This window comes from Dermatophagoides farinae, chromosome 2, assembly GCF_024713945.1.
Source record: "Dermatophagoides farinae isolate YC_2012a chromosome 2, ASM2471394v1, whole genome shotgun sequence".
Taxonomy (NCBI): domain Eukaryota; kingdom Metazoa; phylum Arthropoda; class Arachnida; order Sarcoptiformes; family Pyroglyphidae; genus Dermatophagoides; species Dermatophagoides farinae.
The window spans coordinates 6,280,684-6,305,781 of record NC_134678.1 but is presented as its reverse complement, the minus strand read 5'-3'; the positions used below and the strand labels follow the sequence as shown (position 1 = coordinate 6,305,781).

The 25,098-nt window shown below is 28.9% G+C and overlaps 4 protein-coding genes and 1 long non-coding RNA gene across 9 annotated transcripts in view; 2 read left to right on the top strand and 3 right to left on the bottom strand.

Moving 5' to 3' along the window:
* The window catches only part of LOC124490980 (uncharacterized), a 39,129-nt gene extending 35,965 nt beyond the window's left edge, over positions 1 to 3,164 (bottom strand). The window contains exon 1 of the mRNA XM_075728757.1: positions 2,609 to 3,164. The gene's annotated coding sequence lies outside the window, so the exon portion shown is untranslated. The remainder of the gene's footprint in view (positions 1 to 2,608) is intronic.
* A 1,151-nt stretch (positions 3,165 to 4,315) lies between these two features.
* LOC124500451 (uncharacterized) lies at positions 4,316 to 4,911 on the top strand. The gene is made up of 2 exons (XR_006959622.2): positions 4,316 to 4,565; positions 4,630 to 4,911. It is a non-coding gene; the product is annotated as an uncharacterized LOC124500451 (long non-coding RNA).
* Positions 4,912 to 11,822: 6,911 nt separating this feature from the next.
* On the bottom strand, positions 11,823 to 13,611 carry LOC124499473 (zinc finger CCCH domain-containing protein 15 homolog). Its single transcript, XM_075728756.1, has 4 exons — positions 13,454 to 13,611; positions 13,291 to 13,389; positions 12,868 to 13,228; positions 11,823 to 12,792 (listed from the first exon to the last, which is right to left on the bottom strand). Exons 1-4 carry the CDS (start codon positions 13,520 to 13,522, stop codon positions 12,065 to 12,067), a joined length of 1,257 nt encoding a protein of 418 aa, XP_075584871.1. The 5' UTR covers positions 13,523 to 13,611; the 3' UTR covers positions 11,823 to 12,064.
* Positions 13,612 to 13,724: 113 nt separating this feature from the next.
* On the top strand, positions 13,725 to 15,475 carry LOC124499470 (Beclin-1-like Atg6). The gene is given in 4 exon segments (XM_047063380.2): positions 13,725 to 14,572; positions 14,574 to 15,106; positions 15,169 to 15,225; positions 15,291 to 15,475. Coding segments are annotated over 4 exon segments (1,425 nt in total). The 5' UTR covers positions 13,725 to 13,840; the 3' UTR covers positions 15,394 to 15,475.
* EndoA (SH3 domain containing GRB2 like, endophilin-A) lies at positions 15,431 to 25,019 on the bottom strand. Of its 5 annotated transcripts, none has more exons than XM_075728753.1 (11): positions 24,077 to 24,537; positions 21,956 to 22,673; positions 21,164 to 21,891; positions 20,613 to 20,681; positions 20,469 to 20,541; positions 20,272 to 20,409; positions 20,069 to 20,202; positions 19,716 to 19,987; positions 18,948 to 19,639; positions 17,581 to 18,040; positions 15,431 to 17,518 (listed from the first exon to the last, which is right to left on the bottom strand). In XM_075728753.1, the coding sequence occupies exons 3-10, from the start codon at positions 21,206 to 21,208 to the stop codon at positions 17,838 to 17,840; spliced, it is 1,626 nt and encodes a 541-aa protein (XP_075584868.1). In that variant the 5' UTR covers positions 21,209 to 21,891; positions 21,956 to 22,673; positions 24,077 to 24,537; the 3' UTR covers positions 15,431 to 17,518; positions 17,581 to 17,837. The 5 variants fall into 5 exon arrangements, with proteins under 5 accessions (XP_075584868.1, XP_075584869.1, XP_075584870.1 ...); XM_075728754.1 differs by having other exon boundaries at positions 18,948 to 19,051; positions 19,122 to 19,639; positions 21,164 to 22,673; positions 24,077 to 24,536; XM_075728755.1 differs by adding an exon at positions 18,461 to 18,538 and having other exon boundaries at positions 19,515 to 19,639; positions 21,164 to 22,673; positions 24,077 to 24,525.
* Positions 25,020 to 25,098: the final 79 nt, after the last annotated feature.

Here is a 25,098-nt window from a genome sequence, read left to right as displayed (position 1 = left end):
CACACACACACACACACACATACAGAATTTTCCCTCTTTTTTGTTGTTGTTCATTGTTTAGCCAGACACGAATATTCCATTCGAATATCAATATATTTTACACAACAACAACAACAAAAATGATGTTCAATAATTTGTTTTAGTTATCAATAATGGGTGAATGTTATTATCATGATCATCATCATAATTCATTATCATCGAAATCTGGTTGTGAAACAAGAAAAGGAATGAAAACGACCAAGAATTTTGTTTTTTATCTGTGTGTGTGTGTGTATGGGAGATATATAATCGATCAACGATTAACATTAGATGAAATTATGAATATATGGAAATTATTGTTGTTTTTCGTATTCCAATTAATCATCATCATCATAATTATAACAGATATAATTGTTTATTTTAATGAATTTTTTTTTCAAAACCATCCAAACAAAGAAACAAAACACAGTGGCCAAATTTATTTATTTTACAATTGAATGAACCAGAAATGAAAGAAATGAATGAAAAAAAATAGTTGCCACCACCCAATATTCAATTGTTTTGTTTTGTTTTTTTTTCTTCGGAAAAAAACCCTGCGGATAAAACTGTTATTCATTTCTTATCATTATTATTAGATAACAATAACAAAATAATGAATAAAAAAAATTCAAAAATTTAGCCTTTAGCTAAAAAAAACAACAACAACAACAGATATATTGACTATGGGCAAAGTCTCATCATATGATGAACGGTAATTATTACCAAAAAAACGAACACACTAACGGGATTCATTCGTGAGCCATATATCGATTGATTGGTGGTTTTATTTGAAATATGAAATAAAAAAAAGAGATGAAAATATCATTCATTATCATTAATATCAAAAGTTATGGATCATCATTAATGATTTTTGTTAATTTTCAAGTCAAGGTGGAAACTACCCTGAAAAAAAATTATCTAAACATTCTTTAAATTGGACATTGTGATTAATGTAAACAACAGACAGGTCTCATTTACCCAATGTACTAAAATAGCTTATAATAATGTTGACCGGACAAAGGCAAATATATTAATATATATAAACGGCATTTTTTTTTCTTCAGAAATTGCTCGAGGTCATATATATTTTTTTTTTTGACCATAATACAGTTTTTTTTATTCTCCGTTCTGTTACTTGCGATGCTGATGATATCGTTTTTTTATTTATTAGAGATAAATAATAGCCAAAAAGGAGATTAAATGGAAAAGAAAATAAACCACCAACAAATACACCTGAGTTTTTTGTTGTTGTTGTTGTGCCTTGTTTAAACCATCTTATAAGTCAGTTTAGTTTAGTTACGAGAAAAAAAAAACAAGTTCAAGTTGTTGTTCAAAAAAAAAAAACATCCAACAATTTAATATTGAAAAAATTCAGTATACACAATGATGATGATGATGATGATGATGATGAAAAATCTATGGATTTCATTTCGTTTCGATCGATAGGCACGGAAAGAAACACAGACACACACACATGTATGTATATATATATCGTGATATTGTCGAAGAATTTGTTGACCGACAACACATACATGATGATCAAGATGATGATGGGGCAAAAAATAACAACGACTGAAATTTTTTTTTTTGTTCAAACTAATCAAAAATGATATTTTTATTCATCTCATTGGATTCAATTCTAAAGATAAATGATCTGAAAATGTGAAATAGGATTTATTAGCTCAACAACAATAAGAAAAGTATTAAGAAAAAAAAATCAAACCAGAATGACGATATGATTATTATTACGAAATGATTACAATATCATTATTCAGATGTGAAATCGGATGAATGAATGAAACTCGTTTGAAAAAAAAAAATAAAATTTTCAAATCTTATAAAATTTTTTATTTTCATCATCACCAGATAAATCCTAATACTGATGAATCATTGAATCAGTTGTAATGATAAATGAATGATCATCATCATCATTGTGTGTCATCATTAAGATTATTTTAATGATAATAAGTAAATAGCCTTAAGATAAATAATATCATTGAATATAATCACAATTCAATTTCTTATTTAGTGTGTCTGTCTGTGTGTGTGTGTGTGTGTCAAATCATCATCATTCAATATAGATGAATGAGAAAAAAAAACAAAAGAATCAAAAAGCTATGGCTAGTTATTAGGCATCATCATCATAATTAGTCTACAACAAATACAATACAAAAACCATTCGAATTCTTATATTGATAATGTCTCAACAACCAAAAAAAAAAGAAAAAAAAATTATTCATGGCCTTGCCTAGTTTTTTTGTTGTTGTTGTTGTTCACAGTGTGATAATCATCATTGAAATTTAAAATCATTTTTTAATATTTTGGTCAAAATTAAAAATGAGGATACGGTCAGATGACCGATATCGGATTTGATTCGATTCGATTATGAAATGAGATTTAGCCCAGCAATGGCCAATATGGATTGATTTAGAATGAAAGAGAAAAAAAACCAGATTTTCAATTAAAAAAAAAATGGTCAATTATCCTGATAACAATGACATAGACCATGATTGAAAATTTATTCGAATCAAATCGATTTATTTATGGTTAAAAAAATGATAGATTGAAAACAGAAAAAAACAGTACATACTTTTAAATTTGAAGAGGACCAATGTTATTGATGGTTAGTTAATGTGGACAAGAATTGATCATAGGATGGAGATAATTGTCGGTTACGAAAAACACACACACACACACATACGCACAATTCTGATTTTTTGTTTTTTTTTCTTGAAACAAAGTTGAATATGAAATTCTTTTCATTATTAAAAAAAACAATTGAAAAATATCTGTCAAGCTTGATGAATCATCGAAGTCATCATTATCATCACTGATGATCGAATGAACAATGATTCGATTATCATCATTTCAATTTGAATTGGTTATAGCCAGCCAGTGAGCCAAATTTTTGGCGGTAAAATAAAGAAAATGCACATACACAGCATGAATGAAAAACACAAAGAGAATCGACAACGACAACGAATGGCCAGAATCGTGATGAAAGTGAACGTTTTTTTTTACGCGCGCGGGCCTTATTCGCGTCAGTCGGTCGATATCTTTTCAGTCACGGTAGTGGTCGGTATTTCTTGTAGCCGAATGGAAAAAAAACACATCACATATATATATGATGACTGATGATGGTGTGTGGTTGTGTGTGTGTGTGTATCAAACACAGAACGATCGATTCGAAATTTTTTCTCTGTCTGTACTCTGTTTGTTATGGATTTAGTTTCACCGAAAAGAGACTGTGTATGTGTGTGTGTATGATGTGATCCATTCTTCAACGAAAAGAGACGATAAAAGAAAGAGATTGAGGAGATGGGTAAAAAAAAAGAGAAAGAAGAGAATCCTGAAAATAATTGTAACTACTATACTACATTTGAAAATGATGAACATCTACATTTTCTTTATTATAACTAAAATACTACTACTACTACTATTGCTACTAGAATTATCTTAATTTCATATAATAGTTAAGCATTTCTATTTCAACCCTATTTGTGTATATTATTCTGGTATATTCTGAATTCCGTTTCAAATTATAAAATTTTTTGTAATAATATTCATAGATCCAAAGATATTTAAAACAAAAATGACAATTGTCAATTTCATTTTTGCGTTATGTCCAGAAGATCCTAAATATTTTAATAGAATTGTTGGGTATTATTATTATTATTATTAAATAACCAAAAGTCAAGTCAAATGTCAGAGAGTCAAATGTGTGTGTGTGAGAGAAAAACGTGATGCCATTTTTTCAAGATGATTATGATGATAATTTGTGTTGACAGTTTATGAATGAATTCCTTTTCAACTATGGCCATGAAAAAAAATTGTTCATATCTCATATGAATGAATTTTTGTTTTCTTATTTTCAGGTATAAACCAAATTCAAACAAACACACAAAAATATCATCATAATAATGATGCTCCAAAGGTCGTCGTTTACACAGGAAAAAAAATACATGGTGTTGCGTGTGTTTGTATGTGTGTTTTGTTTGATTAACAACAACGAAAACTAAATCATAAAATATTAGAATGAAATGTAATGTGTGGCCCAAATCCATCATACATTTTTTTTTAGTTTCACACACACACACACACATTTTTTTGTTGGTAACTGATGATTAGTGATCTTGATTCATCAAAAACTTGACCTTGTATGGCCATATAGATGGTAGTTTATCTTTGAAATTCCATTGATTCGATGATGATGACAGTGGATCAATGAGACGAGTCATACAAACTCACCCACATACAACGTACGGTATACCGTTCGATTGTGAACATCTGTAATTTCTTATTGTGTGTCTTGTCTTTTCTGATCATTTTTTTTGTCATTTTGTTTTTAGTTTATTCTACTTTTTTTTTGTTTTGTTTTGTTTTGAGAAAGCCTTCAATTTTCATTTGGTTTCTTCCATTTTTCTTTCTCACATTCAAAACATTGATCATTCTACGTTATCCAAAGTAAACCAGTCATAGTCAGGATGAGGCAATAAAAAATGGGTGAAAAAAAAAATTTTGTATTCTGTAAGCGTCGAACCGAGCAAGTAAGTAAACAATGAGAATGAAAAGAAAAATTTTTGAGATAAATAAATGGCCTTTTTCACACAGATACTCACACACAGGGGAAAGCAAACGAGAAAGTCAAAAAATAAATCATCGAAAAATAATGTTTCAAGAAAAAAAAACAACAACAACATTGGATCGGGTTAGAATTGTCTAGCTGGTTGGCTGACTTGGTTAATTTTTCCACATCGTAACATCAAATTAATAACTTTAATCGGCTTCTCTCTCTCCCATGTTGATGATGATGATGATGATCAAAAATTCTGAGATTCATTGAAGAAATTCCAATGAAAGCACCGGAGGACAACAAAGAAAAAAATAAATAAATTCCAAAAGACAGGTTACGCGTGAAAATTGGTGTTTTATTTTCCACCGAATCCAGTCTCACAATGTTGAATTGAATGTCAATCATTGTGAAATATACAAGTATCGAATAACAGACAGACACACACACACATACAATCAAATCCCAATGAAATCGCATTATAATTATGATAATGCCAATGGTAAAAGCAACCACAACAACAACAAACGACAAAACAAACGTGTAAAGTCAATGATGGAAAAAGTCGACAAATTTACTATGAAATGAACTATAGTGAATATATCTTACCATAATGATATTGATGATGATCAAGTCAAGTCAAGTCAAGCCAAAATCAAAAACGAAAATTTTCATTCAAGTTAATTTACTGTAAACTGTTTCACGCGAAACATGACGATGTATACAACATTGAAGCAGCAATAGCAAATATGAACGATGAATTAAATTGAGCAAAAAAAAAAAAAAATTCATAATCGTTCACCATTGGAACAGCATCATCATCATCACCATTATCAATGTGTTTATTGCGCAAACAAAAAAAACTTTTATTCAATTCGAATTTTTAACTATATCAAACTAAATGATGATCCTCATTTTATGATCCATTTTCACCTTTTTTTTCGTTCAAAAACATTAATGTTTATGATCGCCTGACTTTGTATAATATCAACAATGATGCTATCATTAATCGATTGTTTGTGTCATCATCGTTTAAAACATAGATGAAAAAAAATGATGAAAACATTGAAACCAGAATTTTTTTTTTAATCGTTAATCGATTGGGTAATTATTATTTATTGAATATATGATGTATTGGTTCTTATACAATCCGACAATGTGTCGACAAATAACAAGACTAATTCTTAATGATTCTATGGAACAAACGAATTTTTGTTGTTGTTGTTGTTGTTTCGCTTCATTTCGCACAAATAAATTTCAATTCTTGGTTTAACAAAACCGAAAAAGAAAACTAGCTTTCTGCATGTATGTATCTATCTATCTATCTATCTATTCAGCCATGATTGGTCGATCCAACATCATCGACAACAACACCAACAACAACGACAACGACAATAACAAAAGCAAACCATTAACAATTGTGATTTCAAATGGTGATTCATTCATTCATTCATTCATCTCTATCTAGACCATTGAACATTGAACGAGCCGGCTTATTTTCAAATGAAACAAAAAATGAAAAAAAAAGAAAAAGAAAATATTACATACACCATAAACATTTCATATATTTATTCATCCAAAGATTTCAACCAATCGATTTTTATATTATTCATCAATATATTTATATATATTGAATATGTGTATGGCCAATCGATATTCATTGAATTCACATTTATATATATTGATTGATTTGATTTGATTCGATTTTTTTTTCTTATTATTGTATCATTGTATCAATAATATATATGAAAATTGTCATGATATTTTTAAACAGTGCATAACACATTGTGAATGGTGAATAAAAATTTTGAAATGAAATTAGATGAAATGAAATAAATTCGATTCAATTCAATAAAAATAAATTTGATTCATTTGATCGTGTGTGTGTGTGTGTTTTTTTTTTATTTATTGATCATCATCATCGATTTTATTGATTCAAACGAAAATTACATTGATTGATTCAAATTATAATTTAAAAATGAAATTGTAAAAAAAGGTAAAATTGAAAAAATGGTAACTGTGAAGTAGAATATTTGATCAAATATAATTCGTTGACGGTCAAGAGATATAAAAAAAAAAAATTTTCCACCAAAATGGAAAATGAAAAAACGATTATCACAGTAGCAGCCATTAGCATAAGTAAAGTACGGTAAACAACAAAATCTCCTTCTCCCTAAATTTGAATATCGTTTTCTCCAAAAAAAAAATTTCAAAAGTGGTGGCTTATTTTATTTTCGATGACGCTATTCAAAAAAAAAAAAAAAAAAAAAAAGAAATGATGATGTTATTTACCCGAAAATTTTTTTTTTTCATTAGAAACACTTTTGGCCGATCAAGATCATCATCAATATAGATCCATAAGTGTAGCATTTATGTGAATACTGTAAGAGTAGTAGCAGATGATGATTGAATAAACAAACTTAAAGTGGAGATGAATGTGAAAAAAAAATATTCACACACACACAACCAATTCACAAGTGGCCAGATAAAATAATGTGGACATATTGGATCAATATCAGCCACCTGTAGCCAATTTTTGTAAATTTAAAATAATTTTTACCAAAAAAAAAAAAAAACGTTATTATCATCGAAAAAAATTTCTTTTCTCGAAAATCCAATTCACACACACAGATTTTTTTTCCTTTCAAATATTAGAAAACCAAAATCAAATATTGTTTTCACCATAATTGTCACACACATAGCACCATCACCATCTTAATATGGTCTATCATCATCATCATCATCATCACCAATGGAGATAATGGTTTTTTTTTGCTTTTATTGTCAATTTTTCTTTTCAATTGTGAAAAATAAATGAAAATTTAGTTCGAGTGATGATGATGATGATCGCCATTTGTGTGTGTGTGCGTATGTACTTTCACAGATTCATCAACGAATGAAAATTGAATTGAATTCATCAGTTTTTCCAATGATTTTTTTCGTTTTTTTTTTTGATTCGGCCATTGTTGATGTTTGGCTACGAGTGTGATCCAGAAATATCAATGAATGAAAAGGAAAATTTTCCATTCATTTCATCTAAAAAGTAAACTAAATTTAGTTTATTTGTTGTTGTTGATACCACTGCCGTCATTTGCCGTTTATTTGCTGTGAGTGATGATTCTCGACCATGATTATTATCATCATCAAAAAAATTTTTTTTTTCATTCTTTCTTTTTCAGTCCTTTCTTTAGGGTCTTGGCTTTATTTTCATTCATTTATTCATATTTTGGTCTCTGTGTGTGTGTGTGTGTGTGGGAGTAAATATTGTTTGTGTTTGTGTGTGTGTGTGTGTGAAAACGAAACCGTTCCTTTTTTATTTTCATTTTTGTTTTGTTTCGTTATGAATTTCAATGATGGTGATGATGATTTCGTTGAATTGGTGGTAAAAAAACAACATTTAAAATTGTGTGAGAAATGGAGAGAAAAAAAAACACCATCATCATCATCATGTTATTATTGTAAATGAATGAATTTTTGATATTATTTTTTTTCATGAGAAAAACAATTTAATATTTACTCATTGATAATGGGTGGGCAAAAAACAACAACAACAATAACAACTTTCGATGATGGAAATTTTTTCAGGAAAAAAATGAAACCATTAAATAACCAATAAAAAATTGAATTGATATATAAATGTTTTGTTTTCATCCATTATTATCATCATCACTACGACCATTAATAATGGGTATAAACAAAAATAACTTCTTTTTTTTCGATGTTTTGACCATTTTTCAATGTTATTTCTGTTGTTCTTTGATAAAATCAAAATATGATTATTAATGAAGAACGATGTGATAAATAATAATAATCGGCCATTTGATATGTATTGATAATTGACAACAACAAATGATTATTGCTGTGACAGGCAATCTTATCATTATTATTGGAATGATAAAAATATGAATAAATTTAGAAATCTGTGAGATGAATTTTTTTGCGCCATTTTTTTCGAATTTTTTTTTCTCTTTTTGGAATTTTAGCTTCAAAATCAAAATTGAAACAACAACAACAACAACAACGACGACGACAAAAAGTATTCAAATCAAATTATACATAGACATTTTTTGAAATCACAAGTGTGACAGTGTTTTGAAATTCTTTTTTCAATGTTTAAAGAAAATTTTTTGGAAGGAAATTTTTTTTTTTTTGGACTAAATTAAATTTTTTTTTCATTTGGTACAAAAAAAGGACTGACTACTGATATTCTGGTAGTTAGAAACAGAAAAAAAATTGTCTTGTTGGCACGACACTATCTATTTTTGAATTTTGAAAAAAAAACAAGAATATATATGAATAGTCTAATTATATGTTTTTTGGTGCCTAGTGTAGGCGATAATTTCATTTTTATTTTATTTTCCAATGATTTTTTTTTTTTTTGGTTCCGTCACTAAAATTTTGATAGTTGATTCGTATTTGAAATGTGAAAAAAACGCTGATTAAGTTTTTTGTTTCTGTTTTGGTGGTGGTGGTGATGGTGTGGCGGAAATAACAAAATTTATAATGTCAAAATTCGACGACGATGATGATGATGATGAAACAGCCTTCGAGCAGAATATTCTCGAATATTGGTTTTTGATTCGAAAATAACTCAGTGCGTGTGTGTGTGTGTGTGTGTGTGTGTGTGTGTGTGTGTGTGTGTGTGTGTAGAGCACATAGAGGAAACAAAAACAAAAAAGAAAATTACATTTCAGTTTGTTTTGAGATGAAAAAAAAATTTTTTTTTAGAAACTTTTTGGAATTTCTATGTTTCATTCATCAAATTATGTGATGATAAAAATGGCCAACATTTTTTTTCCCATTGTATCCGGAATTGATATATTAATGTCATAATTTATTATATTCGAGTAAGCATGAATCTTAGCTATCTCTTGCCTGTGAATGTGTGAATTGATTATTGATTTAATTGGCTGAATGCTGTAGAAATAATTCTGTATGAAATGATAATAATGTGTGTGTGTGTCGCATGCGAGAAAACGAGCAATTTCCTTTTTTGATTGATTTTTCTTTTGTCTATTTAGTTACTGGTGATGATGATGATGATGATGATAAAAATCGACATCAATCAAAAGAATCAAACTATCTCCCACATGTATTATTAAGAATTATACTAACTGACATCCGTTTTTTTTTGTTCCAAATAAATTAATGTCCATCCATAACTTTTATAACCAATGTATCATCATTATACCCATCAATTTGGATCATGTCGATAAAAATCCATTGAGCAATAATAATAATAATAATAAATAATCGACCGACAATTTTTATTTCAATTGATCGAAGAAACTCTCTTAAACTGGTGATGACCATTTCAAACGATTGATGATGATGATGATGAATGGGAGAAATTATGTGGATGTTTTAAGTTTTCAAATATTTCATCATTGATCAACAATAGTATGGTATTTTTTACCAAACAAAATCTACCAATCTAAACAGAAAAAAAATAGTTCTAATCCATTTTTTTTCGGGATGATGTAATTCCCAAATTGAAGGTTATCATGATTATCGTGATCACATCATCATTGAAAATTTTTATTGTTTTTTTTTCGCTATTGTTTTGATTGACCAATTAAATTGATAATAATAATAATGGATGTTCGATGATCGTTTTTAAAACAATTGGAAACAATTATAACTATGGAACAAAACGATCATCATCATCATCATTATTAACAGGATTTTAACACCTTAATGTTTGATTATTGCCTTTTTTGATGATGATGACGATGATGATGATGGCCAATAATATTGCACGTAATTCTCATAATAATGATGATGATGATGGTCAAACAATTGTTAGGTCATCACCATCAATTGATGATGATGATGATCATTGTGATCAATTATCAAAGAATTAAGAATTGTCATTGAATTTCGAATGAAAAAAAAAAATTAACAGATAAATTTAGCTCTTGAAATTTTTTTTTCATCATGCTATTACTGTGTGTGTGTGTGTGTGTCTAATATTTATAGTGGATTTAGATATTTTGAAGGTTGGATTATTATATTTTATGGAACGTTGATTCATCACGTTCATTTGTTCATTCGTACGTCCACGTTCATTACTTATATAACCATCTTGATATGTTATTGTTCGAATTCGAATGATTAATGTCGTATACGGCACAATCACGTTTCAAATTTTTTACTTAGAAATACTTGTCATCATCATCATCATCATTAGATTCTGTGTTTGTAAGTGGAAAAAATTGTTGAAACAATTTTCTTCGATGGTCGATCTTTTTTTTTACCCTGAAAAAAAAAATTCATTCAGCCTTAATCTTTTTTATTCTTTCTTTTCATTTGATTTGAATTTCGTGACAATTTTAAAATGATTATATTTTTCGACATAATAAAAAAAACATAGACATAATCATTGAAAACCATAACCAGTGTTCTGTTGCGTGTTTATTTCTACTGTATTCGAGGTCGACAAAAATTTTTGCAACTTTTTTTTGCCACATTCAAATGCTAGTGAACCAATATCATAAGATTCATTGTTGAATGAATGATCGGTGATTGTAAATTGTAATTTCATTTACCTAATTAGAACACACATACACACACAACATATGGACAATTTGATTTGATCAAATTATATCTGTTTCTTTTCTTTTTGGCTCATAATTAGGTTTGATTTAGATTCTGTTGTTGTTGTTGTTGTTGTTGTCGTTGATGAATGATTCATTCAACCGAATCTTTTAATCATGTTAATCAACTACGTTCTAAATATGAGAATATTTTTTTTTTGTTTCTGATCCAACAGAAAATCGTGGACCAAATTATGGACACAAAATATATCACCATAATAATAATTAAAATAATTGACGAATACGAAAAAAAAGTGAATTGCAAATTTCTAAAGTTACAAATTGTCACAAGAAAGCGACGACGACGACACAAATGAACAACAAATTCAATCATCATTGAAACATTAAGAAAAAAAACCCACGTTAATAAGAATGAGAGGAAAAAAAAACTCGAAAAATTATCTTCCATATCCAGCACAGTACATTTATTATGATATAATATAATAATGAAAATTAGATAATGAATTTATTCAAAATATAAATCTGTGTCTCTAATGGAAAAAACTGTTCCAAAATGCTCGATCACACATACAATGTTCCATAATAATAATGATGATGATGATGACATGGAAATGATGTCACCAAAAAAAAAAGAAAGAAACAAGATGATGTATATCATCATCATCATCATTAATGGTATTCACACTTTTTTTTTGTTCCATTTTTCACATAAAAATTTTTTTTATTTTATTTTAGGGAAATGATAATCATTTGTGATTCATATTTCATCATACCAAACAAACGTACATGTATTCGGTGTAGGAGGAAGAAGGAAAGAATAATTTACATTTTCAAAATGTTTTCAATTTGATCATGTGTCAAAGACAAATGTAAAGATTTAGGGCGAAAAGGAAAATTTTAAATAATTTTTTTTTTAATTTTAAATTTTGACAGCTTCTAGTTCATTTTCTAGATCTTCCAATAGTTCGGCTTCTTCGGCAAATAATGATTCATCGATTGGTTCATTGATTATATCATCACCATTATCATCATCATCATTGTTTTGTTGTTGTTGTTGGACATTAGTTTTATCATTCGATTCATTGTTAGTTATCCTTTGTTGTTGCTTATCAGTATCATCATCGGATTGTGTAAAATTTCGTTTCATATCCGCACATTGTGTACCAGAATTATCAGATTCTTTGGCCATATGTGTAATCTCCTCGATATCGATCTCTTTGACAATGTCATTATCATCATTATCCTCTTGTTCGCGTACAATATCCATGGCTGCTTCACCTTCATCCATATCATTATCAGCGGCCAGATCCGGATTGAATGTAAACATTTCACGACCACTGAGTCCAATATTCTTGCCCGCTTTATATTCAGCTTTTTTCCTATCCATTTCACAACGATCTTTTTCTTGTTTCTCCTTCCTCTTCTTCTTTTTCCATTCGTTAAAACTTTCAAGCGTTATTTTTGCAAGATTATAGCCCAATTTGCTGCGTTCAATTTCGACCAATTCTTCAATGGTGATATCCTCTTTTTTCTCTTTCTTTTTATCCTTTTTCAGCACGAATCCAGGCGGTAACGCATGTCGATAATGGCAATTATCACCACCATTTGGACAAGTCCAAAACCAACCATATTTATTCGATTCGATAGCTACTCGAGAAGAAAATTATCCAACTTTTGTTTGAGATAATTTTCCATTATTCATAATCATCATTATCATCATACCTTCGAGGAAATATTTGCAGATGATCTCCGTGGATGGTAGTTTTTTCTCCCGTTCACCATGTTTCTTTTCGACCACCTCTTTCAGCTTATCTTCATCCCAATTTTCCATATTGTCATCTTCGTTTCGTGCATCGAAATATAGACTTTTCTTTTCACTTTTACGTTCGATGGTTAAATCATGTGAAAATTTACATTTATCACCTTTCGAACATTGCCCCGATTTATAGAAGGCACATAACACCGATTTTGGATCAACACCTTTGTCGATTTTTTGCGATGCTACTGGTCGAAAAATTTGATTCAATTCTTCGAGCTCTTTTTTCTTTTCATCTTTTTTCGATAAAGTTGGTTGATCTTGATGCTAAAAGAAAAAATCATGAATCTATGTTCAACAAACATAAATGTTGTGATAGAATAACAAACTTTTTTCGGTGCGTTGCCATATTTCACTTGATGTTGAACCTGTTGGATATATTTCTGTGTTTTGGCACCTTTTTTATTTTTCAAACCAAATGTTTTATCCTAAACACAATATTGAACACGACTCAATTATTATTTGAATCAAATTGATAAAGCATCAACGAACCTCAATGATTTTCTCCTTTTTCTTTTGATCGGCTTTTTTACTTGTATCAGGCTTCTTTTTTGGTGGCATTTTTTTCAGAATAAATCAAGAAAATTTTCCAATATCACGAAACAATTATATCATCATATCGATTGATGGACCAAATAAAAACGTGTGCAACAAAGTGACCACTATTTTTACAATAAATTAAACAGCTGCACACAAGTGAAAATAGAGATTAAATTTTGTACTTCCTACCAATAGATGCCGTTACTGTCAAGTAAAATGCTCAAATTTAGAGAGTAGTCTTCAATTTACTCTTTTTTCTATGGGATTTGTTTACCAACCATCCATTTACGACGAAATTCTTTCATCTGGATCATTTGGCCTTTATTCCGATGAAATACAATGGAAAATCATCAAGATAAAAAACCCTTATCGATTGATGTGAATTTCAGTTGTCAACGATGTTGTCAGCCATTACGACTTCATCAAACTTTGAATAATATAACCAAGGAAACGTTTCAAGATCTAATTTCAAGAAATCGAGATTCATCATCATCCGAAGATAAAACGACGGGAATACGAATCGATGACGATAATCCATCCGGTTCCAATGATGGGCCCAAATCCAATTCACATGTCATATATAAAACAATACATTCATTTCGAAATAAAAAACTCAACGACTGTGATTATAGTTTAATCAATCCGGTTACTGATTCCAATAATGGTTCATTACCATCCACGCTGGTCACATCAACATTGCTTTCCGGTTTTGATCAATCATCAAATACACATAGTAAAAGTAGTAAAGATCTTAAATTACAAATTCAATTGTTCGATATATTATCTGATCAATCGGATATTGATCATCCATTATGTGAAGAATGTGCTGATTTTGTTATCGAACAAATGGACAAACAGCTGATGATATTAGAACAGGAATGTAATGAATTCAGTGAATATAAGAAAAAAATCGAACAAGATATATCATCGATCACCACCGATGAAGAAGTGAACAATCTACAAGCTAGATTGAAAGAATTATACCAGACACAATCAGATTTGATTGTCGAATTGAAAGATCTCAATGAGCAACAACAATCATTGGATAAACAATTGAAGCAGTCGAAAAAATGAATTGAAACAATCGGAAATTGCTACCGAAAGATATTTTCAAGAATATAATGCATTGAAATTTAATTATTTTCAATGTGAAGAAGAATATAGAACATTGGAGAATAAAATTCGTGATGCCAAAGAATATTTTGCCCGACTTAAACGTACCAGTGTTTTCAATCTGACATTCTGTATATGGCATACTGGTCCATTCGGTACGATAAATGGATTTCGTTTAGGACGTCTGCCCAACATTCAGGTTGAATGGCAAGAAATCAATGCTGCCTGGGGACAATGTGCATTATTGTTAGTATCGTTAGCTAAAAAACTTGGATTCACTTTTCAACGATATAAAATTGTGCCTTACGGAAATTTCTCGTTCATCGAATCATTGGATGATAAATCGAAACAATTACCGTTATATACAGCCGGTGGTATTAAATATTATTTTCATCAAAAATTCGATCAAGCAATGGTCGCCTTTCTTGATTGTTTACAAGAATTTTACGATGAAATACGACTTCAAGATCGAAATTTTAAATTACCATATGAGTAAGACAAACTAAACTGAATAATTTATTTGGTCATATTGATCATTGAATCTTTTTTTATAGAATGCATTCGAAAGGAGAAATATATGAAAAAACCAATAACGTTCGATATTCGATCAAGTAAGTCCCTGTTCATAAATTTTTTTTCCTGTTTTCATCCATTCATTTCATTCAAAATTCAATAGGATCTCTATTAACACTGAAGAAAATTGGACAAAAGCATTAAAATTTATGCTTACCAATCTTAAATGGGCATTAGCATGGGTGACGACTAAACATGATAATTAACAACAACAACAACAACAACAACAAAATATTACTGCTGTTATAAAAACACTCAAATAAATTCTGTTTTTATTATTATCAATCAATTCAATAGATTTTTTTTTGTTTATCGTGTATGTCGTGTTGTGTTTCAATCAATCAGAATCAGAAAATTATATAATTATTGAATACAGATTAAGATTTTTTTTTAGATAGAATTAGCATTTGTTTTGTTTTTTTTTTGGAATTAGTTTGACAAATAAAGAACAGCAAAAAGAAAAAATCCAAACGACAAGATCACAATATTATCCATGATGAAGATGATGTTGATGATGATTATGATAAAGAAGAAATGAAACAACAAATTCCGAAAAAAAAGAAGAAGAAATCCATAAAGAATGCAAGCAAACAAAATGAAAAAATAATGAAAATAATTTCTTGTTATCAATGATTGGCCAAAATTAATTCAAAGTCGAGAAAACAAAAAATATTTTTGGTTGATGTGTGAATCTAAATAACTAGAATTTTTTAGCAAATTTTTGTCTCTCATCCATTGGATGATGAATGAAACCATGATGAGATTGAAGGATCGAATTGACGTTTTTTTTCCAAATTTCCATTTTTGTTTGTTTGTTTGATTGATTGATTGTTGGATTGAATGACTGGTAATGGTAATGAGATCCATGAGATGACAATCGATGATGTTTTTCTTATACTGATGATAATTGTCATTGACTGAAGAGCAAAAAAAAAAAAAAAATTCAAATTGTTCAAACATTCATTGGTGCGTGTGTTTGTATGTAAAATGATTGATGTGTGCACAATGTATTTAGTGTGAAAAATTCGAGCAATGTTTTTGTCTGTGGTGTGTGTGTTTGTGTGTGTGACAAAAATGTGAAATTCTGTCAATTGTAAATTTTGTTGTTCATCTTATTATATCAACAAAGTAATGTAATTGTAACCGCGTTAGAACGTTCCATTAAGGGTTTTCGTTTTTGATTTATGATCATCATAATTGTGTTTGATTTTGACGATAATGATGATGATAGTGATGATTGATGAAAATTATTATTGCCATTATGAATGGTATGTAGGTGTTTAATTTAAATTTTGTAATATTTTCTTTGACAATTATGACACGGACATTTTTTTTTACATTTTTGTATTAATTAATTAGATTTCAAACAAACGGAAAAAATTTCAAAAAATATTTGAATTTTATGGACAAACAAAAATTTTTTTTTTTGGTGCGCACGCGTTAAAAGAATCAAATAGAATATATTTTGGATTTTGAATCCAAGGAGAAAGAAAAAAATTATCGGGCATGTTTTTTTTCGAATGACTAGTTGAAAACATTTTTTCTTCTAAAATTATTTCAGATATGCATTTCCGATATCATTATCATCAGAATTGAAAGATCACACAAATACACACACACACACACACACACAGAGAGAGAGAGAGAGAGAACAAGAATACACAAACTATAATCTCAATTAAAATTGTTGTTGTTGTTGTTGTTGTTGCAAGAATATCATGAAATCAAATCCGAACACAAGTTGATGGTTTTGAGGAATCTGTTGTGGTTGTAATGAGATGGTTAAAGTGAAAACAAAAAATGTTTCATTGATATAAATCTATAACCGACCTGATATACTATATGATCTATCTATCTGTTCAATGAAACAAAACCAAACAACAGAAAAAAAACATATCAATCCGGGAAACATACGGGAAAAGAATAAACATTTTTTTCTAGAAAAAAACGCAGGTATATAAGAGAAATCTGTATTGTCAGTGTGAGTGTGTATGTGTGTGTTATTGAATTTATCAAGAAAAATTTCAATAGAAAAAAAAATTCAACTACAATTTAAATTTATTATTTATAATATTTGTTGCTGTGCAATTCACAAGTTTTTTTTTGTTGCCAATCAATAATATATATTGATGATGAGTATTTCAATGGTTTGAAAAAAAAAATATAAAATAGATTCGAATGTGTAGAATTTCACTCGGATTGTTTTGCTTGCACACACACACACACAAAGAAAAAAACACGAATCTTACACACACACATAAACAGATCAAATGAGGGAAGGTTTAAATTGTTGCGGTGGGGGATGGGGTGAAAAAGTGATGGAGAAAAAATCTGTTTCAAGAAAAAAAAAGTAAAAGTTAATACCGAATAGTCAATGAGAATATTGTACTTACCAGATAATAAATCGATAAATTAATCAACAAGATAATTATTTTTAATAGTAGATAAGATTTAAATTAATTTTGTTGTTGTTGTTGTTGTTTGAATGACAATTGTAAAAACAACAAGTAAATACAATTCTCTTTTTTTCGAATCAATTCTGATGGTTTTATAACAATTAATTTTGTTTTGAAATGATGTTAATTGGGTTGATTGTTATTGTTGCTGTTGTTGTTGTTGTTGTTGTTGTTGTTGTTGTTGTTGTTGTTGTTTATATGGGGACCAATACTTGAACATATGATACTGGAAATAGGCCAGTACGACCATTAACTGAACCTTCATACCAATTTTCATCCACCTGTGTAACCAATTGTATGATATCGCCTTCTTTGAAACTAATTTCATTTTCATTTTCAGCATCAAAATCATAAAGAGCTTGACAACATGGCCCACGTGAATCGGTCGGTGTACGAGCTGGAGAACGAACAGGAGAAGGAAGAGGTGAGGCTTTTGATTGATAATATTGAATGTTTTTTTTTGTTTTTGTTTAGAAGTGAAGATAAATGAAGGAAAATTATTTATGACAACAAGACAGAGATAGAGATAGAGATAGATAGTGAGAGAAAACGATGAAGACATTCATAATGGACAAGCAACAAGACACATTAACAGAAAAGCGTGTTGATTTGTTGTAAAATGAACGAGAGTGTTTCCGATTGGGAATAAAGGGAAAAATGATTCATAAAAAATGGCAAAATGCATTAATTTATAGTTATCATTTAAAAAGCGTTAATTATAGCAATCTAATGATAATAATGGGTGAAACAAAAAAACAACTGAAAAAAATAAAACCAAACCAAAGACCTAATAATGAATATAATTTAGCTGAAATACCATTTGCATTGGCTTTTGAAGTGTCCAGAAAAAGATTTGTCGGTTTGGTTGGCGGACTCTCCACGGATGGAGAAGTGGCTATCATTGTTTTCATTCATTCTTATCATTATTGTTGTTATTTGAAATTTATGAAAGAATGTAGAAAAAAAAAGAAAAGAAAAAATAGAAAAGATGAAAAATCAATTTCTAGTTAGTCAAAGATGAAAACAAGGATAGTAGGATAGTGGTAGTTAGATTTTTTTTTTTTTTTTTTTTTGGTTCATATAAAAGCTGCCCAACCACAGTCATCGCCATTATAAATTCACATCAAAAAATATTCCCTAATGTCTCGTTCATCAAAAGAAAAATTGAAAATGTAAAAAAATGTGTAAGCGAAAAGTAATAAATGGATTATATGATCATGAAGATAAATAAGAATAAGAAGAAGAAGAAAAAGAATATTCAGTGAAAGAAAGTGTATATATAAGAGATATATAATCATTATTACTTGTAGTTGATGGATGATATGAAGAATTCCTATATGAAAGATTGTTGCTGTTGTTCATTGTCGTTTGTTTATTGTCATTTGTTTTACATTGATTCCAATCAATACTGGTCGTATTAAAATTGATTCCCGATGTTAATAGATCATATTTATTACTACCACTAACAATAACATTACCACTATTTGTATGATTATCATTCCTAGTTTGTGATGGTGGATCATTATCATCCCAACTGGCCCAAACAGAATTTGGACCACCACCACCATAAGTATTATTATTGCTATTCGATACATTTAATAAACTTTTACTATGTGACAAAGTTTTATGTTGACCAGTTTTTTCTCTCAATAGATAGGCTGTTGTACTGTTATTATTATTATTGCTGTTGCTATTCGAGCTAAAACCATCGGAAAATTTTCCCGATTTAATTGACAATGGGGATGAATGGGTTGAGGATGAAGTTTTTTTCGTTGTCGTATGATTGTTGATTGTGGTGGATGCAGCAGCAACAGTATGTCTTTTATTATTATTGTTTAAAAAATCACAGGAATTAATAAAAAATTTCGAACCATTCATCATTTGTGCGTCACCGGGTGATAGATCATCATGGCCAATGCTTGTTACATTGAGATTCAATTCATGTAATTTTTTCGGTATATATGGCTGAAATGTACGCTGGGCTGCTCCATTTTTTCTATTTTTTTTTTTTTTTTGATATAATAATAATAACATATTATTAAATGAAAAATAAAAATAAAAACTTCACTTACATTTCCATTAATCGAGCATTTAATGATTCCAAAATGTTTGCACATTGACTATGATATTCATACAATGCTTCGGATAGTACACAAATCTGTGACAATTGTTCAATCTCATTTTGTAATAGATTGTGCATGCCCATCGATGCCAAATTATATGATTCTTCCAATTTTTCTTCAGCCATACGTATTTCGTCTTCACTGAAATGTGTACCTTTTTGTCGTTTACGTTTCTTACAATCATAATCTAATCGTCGTCCTTCTAATTTTTTACGATGAAACTAGAATAGAGAAAATAAAACACACAATTGATTTATTGAATAAAATTGAATATTAACAAAAGGGAACATTTATTAACATACCAGAACATCTTTTAAATCTTTTGCTTGCAAATGTGTCAATGGTTCCAGAAAATTCTGTTTAACATTATCTTCAAGTGCATATTTAACTTCGGCCATTTCACGTAAAGCTTCACCCATTTCAGCCAAACTTTTTGCTACATTTTTAAAAAATGAATGTTTTTATTTCATTGATAAACAAAATGAAAAAAATTGATTGAACATACCGAAATTGGAATCATCATTAACCTCTTTTCCATATTTGCACATGGCATCGGCCAAAATGCCTTCTGGTTGTGGATATGAATGCGGTTTACCGGGTGCACCTTTCAGTTTTGAACTGACCATCAGCTTTGTTCGTGAAGCTGAGAATAGACGGGGTTTAAAAAAATTGATAAACCCAAAAAAAATTAAGTCATCATACCTGGATTGGGCTGCAAATATTCTTTGGTCCGATTGATCAATTCATCTACCAATTCATAGGTAAGATCGGTCCTCTATTTAAATGAAAATCATCAACAAAAATAAATAACCGAAATAATATAGGTAACCACACAAACAACAATACCCTTTCAAGTTGAGTGAATTCATCGGTAAATTTTGTTCCTTCAACGCCACCAATCTTTTCATTCATGTACTGTGGGTATAATGAAAACAAAAATAATGGAATCAAAATGGATTTAGTTTTCATATTTGAAAAAAAAGTAAAAATCAAATAAAAAGAAATGAGATTCCTGATTTGATACAATATGAATCATAGAACAAAATAATATCAAAAAAAAAGTCATCATCATCATCATCAGCTTATTTTAAAGCCATAAAATTCACATGAGAATTCCATTCTTGAAAAAAAAATCCTATTAAATTGTAATTTCTATGCAGAGACTGAATAATATATTTTTTTTGTATACAATCCGAATCGATACGATTTCCAATACAATTGGTTCAATATAACTGAAATCAGCCAACAAAGAAAAACTAAAACATTTTTTTGCCTTATTTCCGATTCTATAAACTGAATTTATTTTTTTTTTTTTTTTAAATCATATAGTAATGGATAGCATTCTATAAATAGATCATTCAAGAGAAAAAAAACAACGAATCCAAAAAAACACCTACCTGATTGGCTTTGTTGAATTGTTTTTTCAATCCTGCTAATGCCATTGTTGTTGTTGTTGTTAGGACGGAGGCGAGTAATTATGAATTTTATTTCAATTTTTTGTTGTTGTTATAAAAAAAATGAATGCCGAATTAAATCGAGCTTTTATTATTTTTGTTTTCGAATATGATAAATTAAAACAAAACTTTGGACAAACAACAGAAACAAAATAAAAAAAAAATTCCCAATGAAAAGATTGTTTTCGTGTGTCAATGATGATGATGATGATAATGATAATGATTCGAGAGAAGAATGAGAGTTACAAATGCACAAAACAAATTAAACATCGATGAAAAAAAAGCTGCAAGAGTTTTTTTTTTGTTGGGCGTTTTATCCTGGATGTATATTTATTTATTCCAAATACAGTTACGGCCCCACGAATATATGATAAAGACAGATGTTGATGTTCTTGTTCTTGATTAATTAAATATAATTCTTTAGTTAAATTTGAAATTTTTTTTTGATAAATTTTCAAAAAAAAATTGATCGTCTGGCAATCGAATAAATTAATTTGGTCCTTTTAATGATGATGACACAAACAAATTTTGTCTCACATTTATTTGAATTAAAAAAAAATTCTAATTCGGTGAAGATCACTTTGATTTATTTCTTTTCATTCACTTTTTCGTCTTTTTCTTCACTTGTTTTTCACAATTATAAAACATGAATGATTGAAACAGATTCTTTTCTACTTATTCAAATTAGAAAAAAAAGTAGTCTGTGTACTAGATTTCAATTTTTTTTTTGCTTACAAACGGAAGAAGAAGACGACGAAAAAAATGAATAAAAATAATGAAGAATATTCTCCTCTATGATGGAATGTTGTCGTCTAGTGATGATGGTTTTGAGAGAGAAAAAAAAAATTTTTTTCTTTCCCTCTGTTTTTGTACAACGTCTAACAATGATAACAATACGCTGAGAGGTTTGAGAGGCAAGCTGATGCTGATGATGACGTTCTATTAATAAAATATCTGCACACTTATGCAAAAAAAAAAATTGTAATGACAAAAAAAAATGTTCTGCTCATAAGATTCTGTTCTTGATTCTTGAAGTTTTTTTTTGCATTCAATTCTTTCAAGTATATAACACACACACACATATACAGATTTGTTTTTGTGATAGAGAAAGAGATGGAAAAACAAATCGAGAAAAAAAATGAAAATTTATGTTTTCAATGAACTATTGGTGGTTGTCGCTGCTGCTGCTGTTGTTGTTGTTGTTTTTTTCATCAATTTGTCGCCTATAGGGCTTTTGTATATATGATGACGATGAATAAAAAATGAAAATGAATGAATGAATGAATGTAGAAGTGAAGAATGAGCTTGCAAATAATTCACAATATATATTATTACATTGACTTTAGTTTTATTTTTTATTTATTGCTTGAAAATAGTGATAGATGCGATGATGATGATGATGATGATGATAGATTTTTTGGTCTATACTATGTTGACGTTAATATTTTGTTTTCTGTTTCAAGGGGAGAAAAAAAAAGATTTTTATTTTGATTAAAATATCATCAAATACATAAAATGTTGGTGATGATCAATCAAATTGTTACAGTTAGTTGTTGTTGTTGCCGTGGCTCTCAAGAATTATCCAAAAAAAAAAAAACAAAAATTTATCAAAAATTATGTTATGGTTTCAAAAACAATCAGATTGTCAGTTATACAAACACAACAAACATCACTATGGGCGATATATATGATTATTATTATTATTAATTATAATGATGATGATGATGATTTGGTTGTAGTGATGATTAACAAAAAAAAAATGAGAAAGAGAAAAAAAAAATAAAACACCACAATTGACCAATTGCTTTATTGTTATGTGATGTGATTGAATGTCGTTTGATTCTCCCACTCATTTCTCATAGAATATATAAAGAGAATGATGATTTTTTTTTGTATTTGATTCTGATTCTATTCTGATGATGAAACTAAAACACAGGACAGAATGACACTTTTAGCAGCAATCAACAATGGAATGTATCTTGTCTGGTCTGTGTGTGTGTGTGTGTGTGTGTGTATGGTATGTCCGTATGGTGTTTCAACATTTTTTGGATCGTCATTGGGAAAGAAAAAAAGAGAAAAACCCAAAGGAAATTAAGTCAATGCCAAACGAGAGAGTAACACACACACACCAATATACACATTCATGGGAAGATAGGAATCGTCAATGCCAAAAATGAAATGAAATGGAAGAACGAAACAAAACAAAAAAAAATTCTGTCCATACACATGCACGCAGACAAAGAAAAAAAACCACCATAATATATATATATGAAAATCAAGGAAAAACGTTCAAAATAGGAATTTCACATTTTTTTTCACATATATTCATTTTAATACTACTTCTTGTTCCAAAAAAAAAACACACGGACATATTATATGGCTATCTATCTATGTGTGCTATATTGGATACACTTAAAGTGGATCAGTTAAATTTTTTTTCTTCTTCTTCATCTTCTTTTTCGATTCATTTATGTCTATTTTTTCTTTTCTTTAGAAAATTATATTATATAGATAGATAGATCGGTAAACCGTTCTCAAACAACGAATAAACAAAGATAGCCATGTCATTATTTCCATGTCAACAACAACGATGAGCATCCATTATTCTTTTTCTTGTTTTTTTTGTTTTTGTTTTGTTTTGTTTTGTTGATTTTTGTTTGATCTGTCTGTTTTGTTTGATGTGATGATGATCATATAGTTATTAATGGTGGTTATAATATCAAACAAATCTAAAAATTCATCACATTATGATTGTATTTGTCAATGAAGCATATGAATATCATTTGATATCATCTAAACAACGACAACAACAATCCAACATAAAAAGCGAATAATAATAATGAAAAAAAAACATACCTGATTATGGAAATTTCAAACACAAAGTATTGGTATTTTTTTTTTGTTTGTTTGTTTGATGAACATCAAACAAATGAAAAATACACACACATTTTCAGTTGGTAATTGTAAATAATCAGCTGACATTCAAGTTAATTCATTCAGGTTTTTTTTTTGTTTTTGTTGTCAATTCTATTTATTACTTTTTTTTTTGAACACAAACACAAGATTGCATACATTGCTTATGGATTTTATATGCGCATTCACACACACATTATACCGATGAGTAGATTTAATCCCCCCCAACAAAATGATTTTGATGAGGATTTTGTTTTATCCCATTCATCCGAAATGATGTTAAAAGCAAGACAAAAAAAAAATAAATAAATTCCCTAATGACTATGTTTATACACAACGACGAATATATATATTTTGTAATACAAGAATGTAAAGAATGAATAAAAAAAAACGACTAATAATCAACTGTTTATTTGATGGGGAAAAAAAACTATACCACTACTTTTTTTTAACCGTAAACGAAAAAATTTCTGGATATACTTTCATCGTATAAACACAGCTGTTATGTTAATTTATTTCAACCCTTTAATTTTTTGTTTTTTTTTCTCGATTTTAATCGGTAATTTTATGAGGTGGCGTCCGTTTTAAATTGATTTTTCAGAATACTGGAAAAATAATATGCAACGGTTATGGTGTGTGTGTGTGTGTGTGATTGATAATAATGTAAAACAACCACAATCATCATGTAAATCACGAAATAGCCATTTAGTATATGTGAAATCAAGTCGATTAATTTGATTTTTATTTTCTGATGAACGTGCCTTTAAGCAATCTGGATAGTTAATGATTCGGTAAATTAGATGAGGACAAAAATTCGACATTTCTCCGCCTTAAAACTACTCGAAAATTCGATTGATGATTCTATTAATATTTGAATCAAAAGAGGCTGTATAGAATAGAGTAAGGAAGAAAACTAATTACAAATTGTGTAGAAAACATATCAATAAAAAAAAATTTGGAAAAAT

What these genes read in the sequence shown, in the direction of transcription:
- LOC124499473 (XM_075728756.1), bottom strand. Translation starts at nt 13,522, where the DNA reads ATGCCACCAAAAAAGAAGCCTGATACAAGTAAAAAAGCCGATCAAAAG. An exon ending in AAAAGGAGAAAATCATTGAG is followed by an intron (nt 13,390 to 13,453) that starts GTTCGTTGATGC and finishes TATTGTGTTTAG; the next exon opens with GATAAAACATTTGGTTTGAA. An exon ending in CTGCAAATATTTCCTCGAAG is followed by an intron (nt 12,793 to 12,867) that starts GTATGATGATAA and finishes CTTCTCGAGTAG; the next exon opens with CTATCGAATCGAATAAATAT.
- EndoA (XM_075728751.1), bottom strand. Translation starts at nt 21,208, where the DNA reads ATGGCATTAGCAGGATTGAAAAAACAATTCAACAAAGCCAATCAG. An exon ending in AATTCACTCAACTTGAAAGG is followed by an intron (nt 20,542 to 20,612) that starts GTATTGTTGTTT and finishes TCATTTAAATAG; the next exon opens with AGGACCGATCTTACCTATGA. An exon ending in AATGCTCGATTAATGGAAAT is followed by an intron (nt 19,640 to 19,715) that starts GTAAGTGAAGTT and finishes AAAAAAAAATAG; the next exon opens with AAAAAATGGAGCAGCCCAGC.